Source organism: Poromitra crassiceps, assembly GCF_964638095.1.
Source record: "Poromitra crassiceps genome assembly, chromosome: 7".
Lineage (NCBI taxonomy): Eukaryota > Metazoa > Chordata > Actinopteri > Beryciformes > Melamphaidae > Poromitra > Poromitra crassiceps.
In genome coordinates, this window is record NC_139628.1 from 13,988,848 (window position 1) to 13,999,347 (window position 10,500).

Consider the following 10,500-nt stretch of genomic DNA (forward strand, 5'->3'; position numbering starts at 1 on the left):
CTAGGTTGGTGCTAGCATGGATGGGCCGGAGGAGGTTGGGTTTAGGCATGAGGAGTGACAATTGGTTAAGATTAGCGTCAAATATCAGGCCAAGCCAATCAGAGGCAGAGTTGTCCCTCCGGCCCATCCATTCTAGCACAAAACTTGCCTTTGGGTGTATTTTGTGTATTGGTAAGTGTGAACTCTGTAGGTACTACATTTTCTGTGTAGATGATATACCATATGTACTGTGTGTGTGTGCGTGCGCTTGCGTGCGCTTGCGTGCGCGCGTGTGCGTGCGTGTGTGTGTGCGTGTGTGTGTGTGTGTGTGTGTGCGTGCGCTTGCATGCGTGCGTGTGTGTGTGTGTGGGCGTGCGTGTGCGTGCGCGTGTGTGTGTGCGTGCGTGTGTGTGCATGCGTGTGTGTGTGTGTGTGTGTGTGTGTGCGTGTGTGTAGGTGGAGGGACAGTATGTACCATGCGTTGGGGTACAGCAGCATCCTGGTGATGCAGGCCACCATGACCTTCGAGCACAGAGACATCCAGGCTGCCATGGCAACCATCAAGGATGCCCTACAAACCTGCCAGAGGTGAGAGAGAGAGAGAGAGAGTTTGCATTGTTTGGAGGGTGGTCCAAAGTGAAATGTGCATTTTCTTTTCAGAATCACCTGCCATCTCCCACTTTAACCCCCTGTGTGCACGCAAATATTTCTGATGAGTAAGGGGGGGGGGGGGGGAGAAAATGTTGGCTGGCAATCTGGCTTTTGGGTATTTTGCCGAAATGTTTTGTCTGTGGATGGATTATTAATTTGCCGTATGCCCAAGTTCACATGCTCTGTTAGTGAAATAAAAAATATATAATATAAAAAGCATATAGGGAAATACATCATTAGTCTCGTGTGTTGATCAGAGTTGTGATTAAAGGGTTGGGTGGTGGGCCCCGGAAGATTTTCAGATTTCAAAGTGGACCCTTGGTCTAGAGGTTCTGAAGCTGGAGGTTAGTTGCTGATTGGTCTAGAGGTTCTGAAACTGTAGGCTAGTTGCTCATAGGTCCAGAGGTTCTGAACCTGTAGGTTATTAATTGCTGATTGGTCCAGACCTTCTGAACCTGTAGGCTCATTGCTGATTGGTCTAGACTGTAGCCCTGCATGCAGAGTGGACGTATCTCCGCAACCATAAGACTCAGGGGTGGTGGCGGTGGATTCGGGGTGAAGAATACATATTTTTATATCTTTATATGCATCGCGATCTTACCTTCCGTTTCCCAGAAAATGTAAACATTTCTCTGATTGGATAGTGGGAGGGAAAAAAGGATAGATCTACTCTAGATAGACCACTAGGGGGCGCGGACCACTATTTGAGAAACAGTGGTCTAGAGCAGTGGTCCCCAACCACCTTGGTACCGGGCCATGAGCCCGGTCAATTTCTTTTTTTTATACAGTAAACATAGGCTATAATATTATAGGCTGTGTGTGGTAGTTGAAACATAGTTTCAAGTTGACGTTTATTTATGTTTGTAGTTGAAACAAAAACATAAATACTGTAGGCTACATACAGTACAACACAAAAGGCTGTTATTTACCCTTTGTCGCCACCTGGTGAGTAAATATATATGTAACTAAAACCATAAAAATTTACAACCGGTCCGCGACTTTCTTTTTTCATGTATCTACCGGACCTTGACACAAAAAAGGTTGGGAACCCCTGGTCTAGAGGTTCTGAACGTGTAGGCTTGTTGCTGGTTGGTCGAGAGGTTCTGAATCTGTAAGCTCGTTGCCGATTGGTCTTGAGGTTCTGAACCTGTAGGTTTGTTGCTGATTGGTCCAGACGTTCTGAACCTGTATGCTTGTTGCTGATTGTTCTAGAGCAGTGGTGCCAACCAGTCGATCGCGGTCTACTGGTCAACCGCGGACTGACCCCAGGTCGTTCGCGTCAAAAATCGATTATTAAAATAAATAAATAATAATAATAATATAATAATAATCAAATAAAATATAATGGAAGTACATGCAGTTGTTTATTTTAATTATGGATCATAATCCAATGCAATTCCAAATGCACTTTTATTTTAAAAGTAGCCACACAGTGAGAAAAAAGAAATTGTAAAAAAAAAAATCATGTATTGGGAAAAAAAAGTGATGCATCGATTTAAGATGCATCGAGATGCATCGAGATGCATCGATAATCGTAATGGAATCTAATCGTAGCCCTCTGAATTGTAATCAAATCCAATTGTGAGGCCAGTGAAGATTCACAGCCCTAATGTCAAGTGGTTGTGGGACAACGAGAAAGTGTTGTGAGGTTAGTTACTGCAGGCTGGAAACGATGTGTGTGCGTTTGCGATGTTGAAACTGGACTGGTAGATCTCGGGAGGCTGGCTACTTGAAAAGTAGATCTTGGGTCAAAAAAGGTTGGGCACCCCTGTTCTAGAGGTTCTGAACCTGTATGCTTGTTGCTGATTGTTCTAGAGGTTCTGAACCTGTATGCTTGTTGCTGATTGGTCTAGACCAGTGGTGACCAATTTGGGGACCGCGGGCCAAGTTTGGCCCGCGCTCTTTTTTTGAAAATTGCAGGCCAGGCCACCGGGCAGTTGCCCGACGTGCCCGATTATGCAGTCCGCCCCTGAATGGAGATGTCGGGACTCTTCTATCTATGATTAACGTTAATTTTGTGCAGCTGGTATTCTCTCTCCCCGACTCTATCACACGGGTGTGAGGCATTGCTATCTGAGGATTGATTGCTAATGATTGGTTGGCTGAATCACCTGGTTGGGGGGTGAGCTCTGATATTTGATCCCTCCCCAGTCACTGGCTTTACACCAGCTCAGCAAGATGGACAGATCATCATCATGGCAGTGGCACACTGACAAAAGAAAGTTTAGGACGGAGTGGCAAGACGAGTATTTTTTTACCGAAGTAAATTCAACAGCGGTTTGTCTCATTTGCAGACAGAGAGTGGCTGTTTTGAAAGAGTACAATATACTGTACGTCGCCACTACGAAACTGATTTTCAATTGTACCTTGACTGAGGATTTTTCAAGTTGTGAATTAAGTCAAATTTCTCTCTTGATTACAAAGGTGGAAAATACAACTGTTTTTAACTGGGTGTTTACTGATTAAATGTTTAAGCTCCCCACAAATGCAGATGTTTTTTTAAATATATATAACCAATTGCAAATTATTACAATTACCAAACAGATAAAAAGTAGATTATTATATTGAAATGTTATTTTAGATTTAGAATGTTAATTTTCTATAAAACACAATACATTTTAATGTAATTCCACAACGTTTCTTTTCGGCCCTCGGCCCTCCACCCAGATTGAGTTTTGGCCCTTCATGGGAAATAATTTGGGCACCCCTGGTCTAGAGGTTCTGAACCTGTAGGCTTGTTGCTGATTGGTCTAGAGGTTCTGAACCTGCAGGCTTGTTGCTGATTGTTCTAGAGGTTCTGAACGTGTATGCTTGTTGCTGATTGGTCTAGAGGTTCTGAACCTGTAGGCTTGTTGCTGATTGGTCTAGAGGTTCTGAACCTGTAGGCTTGTTGCTGATTGGTCTAGAGGTTCTGAACCTGTATGCTTGTTGCTGATTGATCCAGAGGTTCTGAAACTTTAAGCTTGTTTGCTGATTGGTCTAGAGGTTCTGAACCTGTAGGCTTGTTGCTGATTGGTCCAGAGGTTCTGAGGACACACGGAATAGCTCATGATGTCATAATTGTATTTCTGCAGGTTCAGGAAGAGGAACTCTGTGGTTGTATCTCTGTCCAGTCTGGTCAGCAAGCAGTCCAACCTCCAAGAAGGTACACACGCGCACGCACACACACACACACACACGCACCCATGCACGCACACACACACGTGGGGTGTCGGTGATGGACCAGTAGCGTTCCAGAATTGTAACTTTCTTGTCACGCGGAGTCCCGACCCAAATCATAACCCTAACCCCAACCAAGTTGCTTTTGTTGCCTGAACCAAACCAAGATGTTTTGCTTGCCGATGGTCATGACCCAGTCAGGGGCTTCAGAGCCGGTGTCTGTGTGGTGGGAGGGGCTTCAAAGCCAGTGTCTGTGTGGTGGGAGGAGCTTCTGTGTTGTCTGTGTTGGAGATTTCTGTGGAACGAAATGTAAAAAAGCCACCAGGGCTGAACAGACATCAGAAAATGACCAAGCTCCACCCACACTGTTTGATTGATAGGTGATCTCAGCACAGTGAGGCTGAGGAACAAAGATGGAGGTAGAATAAAATAAAAAAAAACTAAAAAAAAAAGGACTTTATTATTGTTGTTGTTCCAGAGGAGAGGCATGCAGAGATTTGCTACGCTGAGTGTCTGCTGCAGAAAGCCACTCTGACCTTTGTACAGGTACGCACACCTGTCTGTCTGTCTATCTGCCTGTCTGGTTGTCTGTCTGCCTGTCTGCCTGCCTGTCTGTCTATCTGTCTGTCTGTCTATCTGCCTGTCTGGCTGGCTGGCTGGCTGTCTGTCTGCCTGCCTGTCTGTCTGTCTATCTGCCTGGCTGTCTGCCTGTCTGTCTGTCTGCCTGCCTGCCTGTCTGTCTGCCTGCCTGTCTGCCTGCCTGCCTGTCTGTCTGTCTGCCTGCCTGCCTGCCTGCCTGCCTGCCCGTCTGTCTGTCTGTCTGTCTGCCTGTCTGTCTGTCTGTCTGTCTGTCTGTCTGCCTGCCTGTCTGTCTGTCTGTCTGTCTGTCTGTCTGTCTGTCTCTCTGTCTGTCTGTCTCTCTGTCTGCCTGTCTGTCTGTCTGTCTGTCTGAATGAATGTAAATATCACCTTTGGAACAAGGTGATTTAGTCTCTCTCTCTCTCTCTCTCTCTCTCTCTCTCTCTCTCTCTCTCTCTCTCTCTCTCTCTCTCTCAGGATGAGAATATGATCAGTTTTATTAAAGGAGGCATCAAGATTCGGACCAGCTACCAGATCTACAAGTGAGTGATTCCAGCCTCCACAAGCCTCCACTCACACCTCCATGAGACTAACCTTCCAGCAACAAGACAGTCTGTCTGTCTGTCTGTCTGTCTGACTGTCTGTCTGTCTGTCATAAATAATAATATAATAATAATAATAATGACGTTTATAAAACCAGTGTTACAAAGTGCTTAGTCTCTCCCCAGACTCAAATATTACGTTGAATCGCTGCGCTCCGCATACTACATAAGTGAGTCTGTGCCAGTTCACAGCCACTGCTGGTTTTGAAGGCGGGTTGAAATTGAATGAGTGACAGGTCGTAGCACCGATGAGAGAGCGGTTCGAAAAATGGGCTGCGCCTCCCGTGTCGTCTGATCGCAAAGTCTTTACTGATTGGAGAAGACTGAAGCCATCACTGGCATATGACCGGCCAAGTGAACGGTTCCCTCCCATAACCAGCCCTCTGAGGGAAAGTGTCCCAGACCCAGAGAGAGATCTGCAGCATGCAGTAACGTAGTGTATCAGCATAAGAACTCTCATGGGTCTGGCGTTGAGACTACAAAGTGCTTTACGATGACCACAAATATACAGTCATCTCTGAAAAAGCAGGTAAACAAGCAGGCAGTAAAACACTATACATAAGAATAAAAGTAGGCTAGATAAAAAATAAAATAAGAATAAAACAAAGTTTAGTATTTAGAAGTGATTTAAAAGACGATACAGATTTGGCAAGCCAGTTCCACAGGCGAGGAGTGAATGCTCTGTCCCCTTTAGTTTTTAATCGTGATTTGGGAACAGCGAGTAGGTTGCTGCCTGAGGATCGCAGACTGCACACTGCTTGGTAGGGAGTCAACAGTTCAGATATGTATTCTGGGGCTAGGCCATGAAGGGCTTTAAAAGTAATGAGGAACATTTTAAAATCAATCCTAAAACAAATGGGTAGCCAATGTAATGTCAATAAGATGGGAGTAATTCTCTTTTCTTGGTTTTTGTCAGGAGACTTGGAGCTGCATTTTGTACAAATTGGAGTCTTTTTTTTATATTTTATTTAGCAATTTTCAGAATGTGAAAAACAGACACAAAAGAAGAGAGAGAGAGAAAAGACAAACCATACATATATATCAACATTTAAATGTTACAGTATGGTGTTACAGTATGGTGCTCATGTGCATACATATATATCAACATTCAAATGTTACAGTATGGTGTTACAGTATGGTACTCATGTACATACATATATATCAACATTTAAAGGTTACAGTATGGTGTTACAGTATGGTACTCATGTGCATACATATATATCAACATTTAAATGTTACAGTATGGTGTTACAGTATGGTGCTCATGTGCATACATATATATCAACATTTAAATGTTACAGTATGGTGTTACAGTATGGTACTCATGTGCATACATATATATCAACATTTAAATGTTACAGTATGGTGTTACAGTATGGTACTCATGTGCATACATATATATCAACATTTAAATGTTACAGTATGGTGTTACAGTATGGTGCTCATGTGCATACATATATATCAACATTTAAATGTTACAGTATGGTGTTACAGTATGGTACTCATGTGCATACATATATATCAACATTTAAATGTTACAGTATGGTGTTACAGTATGGTGCTCATGTGCATACATATATATCAACATTTAAATGTTACAGTATGGTGTTACAGTATGGTACTCATGTGCATACATATATATCAACATTCAAATGTTACAGTATGGTGTTACAGTATGGTGCTCATGTGCTTGCAAGAGATGTGCGTGGGATCCCACGCAGGGGGTCCATGTGAAGTCACCTAGGCGAGTTACCCGTCCCCCCTACCCTCATCCAAGTAGGCCAGAAACGGATCCCAGATATTTGAAAATGTTCCAAGCAAGTTATAGTCATCAAGAACCTGAGTCTGTTAAAAGACTGTTACAATAATCCAATATGATCCTGTGACCTTGTTAATGTGTTTCTCAAAGTTAAGGTTTTTATCAAAAAGCACCGAGACATGCTGAATAGAGTTTGGGCTAACACCAGAAAGACAGCTGCATTTTGAGGGTCTAAGGCCCAATCCCAATTCCTATCTTAACCCTCAATCTTAACCCTCAAGCTCAACCCTCAATCTTAGTAGCCCTCAAAACTAAGTGTTAAGGGCTATCTTGCGACTTTAAAATGGGACAGCCCTTAAAGGCAGATACGTCTTCAGACTGTGGGGGGCAGCAGTAGGCCTATGCCAAAGCTCCGTCCAGTCTGTCAATTCAAAAGGAGAGGAAAAAAGCATCCCTACAAATATTTCCTTGATAATATAGGCTAGATGTAGAAATTACGATAACCATTGTATTATCTTTTAAATGTCATTTTATGGATTTCCGTTTTGGAGCCTAACACATTTGTTGTTGCTAACTATCGATAGTCAGTAGCCGTGCTGGTCCATAATTCTCTGTGGTAATGTCGTTGTTGAGTTGTTTTTATCAAGATACAGCCTACGTGTAATGCTACGCACCACAAGGCGGGTGGGGGCTAGAATGACCGTGCTTTCCGACGTGAGGGCTGGCTTGACTGCAGTGTTTAACTGCAGTCAAGCCAGCCCTCACGTCGGAAAGCACGGTCATTCTAGCCCCCACTCGTTAGCAACAACAATAATGTTAGGATTCCAAAACGGAAATCCATAAAATGACATTAAACTAAGCTAATACAATGGTTATCGTAATTTTTACATCGCTATTAACAAGGAAATACATAACTTTGTAGGGCTCCTTTTTTCCTCCTTCGCCGCCATCTTCCATCTGAATCTATCTAGCTGATGACACGCAAGGGATTCTGGGATCGCACTCACTGCCAAGGGTGGTCGTGGAAAATCTCAAAACTGAGGGCTGTTCGTTGCTCAAACTCGACCCTTAATTTAACACACTGAGAATCGGGACAGCACTAGCACTTCGCGGGAGTGCGCATTTTTGAGACTGAGGGTTAAGATTGAGGGTTAAGATAGGAATTGGGATTGGGCGTAAGACAGTGATACTCAACCTGCGGCCCCGGGGCCAGATGCGGCCCGCGATAGGGTGCCAAGGGGCTCCTGGCCATTTTCTCATTCACAATGAAAACTATAAAGTTCGACTGAGCTCCAGCTAAATTCTCAAATATCGCCACCTGCTGACCACCCAGGTACTTATATGTATGTATTAACTAACTTAACTTGCGCGCACAAAATTGTCAGACTAAACTCCAGCTGACACCCCAAACACCTACAATCCGCTACAGAAAAATGTATATTATGAATGTTTGTTTATTAACTGGCCCCTGGCCTCCTGTCATTTTGCAAAAGTGGACTCCGGGCAAAGTGTCTAAGAGAATACTTTGAAAACCAAAAAAGCCATCTAAGGCATCTCATATCTAAGAGAGACTGCCGCAAATCAGATTTGTTTCTTTAAATCAGATGTTTAAAGCCCCCCTCCAGTCAGTTTGTCTACCTGTACGGTCGGTGTTGTATTTCAAATGTTCTCAACATTCTATGAGCGCCTGCTGTATAGTCACATGTCACATTTCACATGTCACATGTCACATGTATAGTCACATGTCATCTGATTCTGTATAGTATAGTCACATGTCATCTGATTCTGTATAGTATAGTCACATGTCATCTGATTCTGGAGATGCGCCCGGAAAAACAGTGCAAGTTACGTGGTTACAGCCAGCAGGCAGTGGGCTTAGCTAACGTAGCTAACAGCTTGCTACTTAACATGCCAGCTCGTCACCTCACTCAGAATCAAATTTACCACTATAGCATTCCATTGAGTCATACATCATTGTTTAATTTTAGCAGCTAACTTAGCACAAAATAAAAATATTTGTCAAAAATATTTGGCGAACAGTGTGCCTAATTAATACTGTCAAGAGATGTGACGACTCAGAGAGATATGAAAAAAAAAAAAGACCAAAATACACTGGAGGGGGCTTTAAGACAGACTGTCCGCAATGTTATTTACAACTGATCAGATGGGATTTGGTGTGTCCAGGCATCGCCACCAACCTATCTGCATGGGTTGCTGTGGAAACGACGTAGGTGTAAGTAACTACGTACGCGGCTTTCCAAAGCCGAAGCATGAGGAATGGAGATGCATCATCTCGCCATCAAAACAACCACGCTGTCACTGTCAGGTTGCACTGCAGAACTCCTCCGACGCACCAGACCAACTCAGGGACGCAGGAGGAAAGGAGGCTGATGTGCGTTGCGATGTTCCGTGCTGCAGCCTTCTGGATGTGTCGTTGTGTGACGTGTTGCGTGTGACACAAAAGACACTTTGAAATTTGTGCGACCAGAGCATCCAGACTGAGATGCAGCTGTAGAAATCCGATTGGAATCGCATTTCAAACCACCTCCAAATGTGGTTTGGTCCTGATTTGTAAAAAATCATATTTCATGTGTTTTTTTGCTGTCCAGACTTTGTAAAATCAACCCTGGATACAATCTGGATATGCTTTTTTTTTTTTTGCGCTGGCAGTCTGAAAAAGGCACATGGAAGTCTCTCAGTAGGGGTCAAATGTCTGAACTGCACACTCTCTGTAGCCTCTGTAACAGGTCATCATTTGTCTTCCAAGTTGGACTCTAGTTATGGCCAAACATGTCTGGAAGGGAAAATACTATCATGCATAAACTGTTCAAAATGTCAGCATTTCCTTTTTCTGGTTGTGACATCATATACTCTGCCGTCCAATAGGGATTGCCAGAATATGCTGAACGTCACTCAGGATCTGGACGGCCAATCTGATTTGTTCAGACAGTTTGAGGGCGGGGTCAAGCTGGGCATTGGCTCCTTCAACCTGGTGAGTAGTCAAGAGTATTTTAAGTAGAATCAGACAAAATTACCGAAATATCGCAAGCTCTTGCCTGGTGAAAGGTTTGATCAAAGATCTCTGATTTGACTCAACCTTTATTTAAACATAGAAGCACACGGAGCGAGCGTTTACAGTAGGGATGGGCAATGAATTTTGAATGTTCAAATAATCATTTTCATTATCAAGATCGACTTTTATTATTGAAAGTCGAAAATCGTTTTCCATTGTTTTTTTTACCGGCACCTGTTTGTCCATGTGACGTTGCCGTAGCAGCTGCTGCGCACTCACTCACGTACCCAGCAGCTCCTTGGTAGAAATGCTAGAAACGTAGTAGAAATGTTCTTAAACTGTCTATATTACAGCAACACATGGACAAGGTTTCAAGGCTTGTTACTGCATGAATAAAAGCTGATATTCTGTCTACTGTTCCCTGGGCTATCTCGTCTCTGTTTGGGAAGCTACGCTAACGATGCTAACGTGGCTAACGTAGTCTGGCTGCCTGTTGAGTGCCAAAGTCACCCCCTCTCCCTCTCCATGGGATTTCATCCGCCATTCATTTTTCCATAGACCATGCGTTGCATAAATGCATATAATATTGTTTATCTTGGTCAAACCAATCGATTCATCGCTTTTTTCTTTCTTTTTTTAGGGGTGGGCAAATTTCGACGAAAAGTCGACTTTGGCCCATCGAATTTCGAATAGTGTTTTTGCTGGAAATGCCCATCCCTAGTTTACAGGTGTGTCCTGTTGGGTAGAAAAGGAGAAAA

General features: G+C 43.5%; 1 protein-coding gene across 1 annotated transcript in view; it reads left to right on the forward strand.

Annotated features, from left to right (window-relative positions):
• The window catches only part of LOC310779432 (tetratricopeptide repeat protein 39B-like), a 69,685-nt gene that overhangs the window by 37,087 nt on the left and 22,098 nt on the right, over positions 1-10,500 (forward strand). The window contains exons 4-8 of the mRNA XM_083639965.1: positions 436-567; positions 3,705-3,775; positions 4,268-4,335; positions 4,846-4,910; positions 9,616-9,721. Of these exons, the coding sequence (XP_083496091.1) occupies positions 436-567; positions 3,705-3,775; positions 4,268-4,335; positions 4,846-4,910; positions 9,616-9,721 (442 nt within the window). The remainder of the gene's footprint in view (positions 1-435; positions 568-3,704; positions 3,776-4,267; positions 4,336-4,845; positions 4,911-9,615; positions 9,722-10,500) is intronic.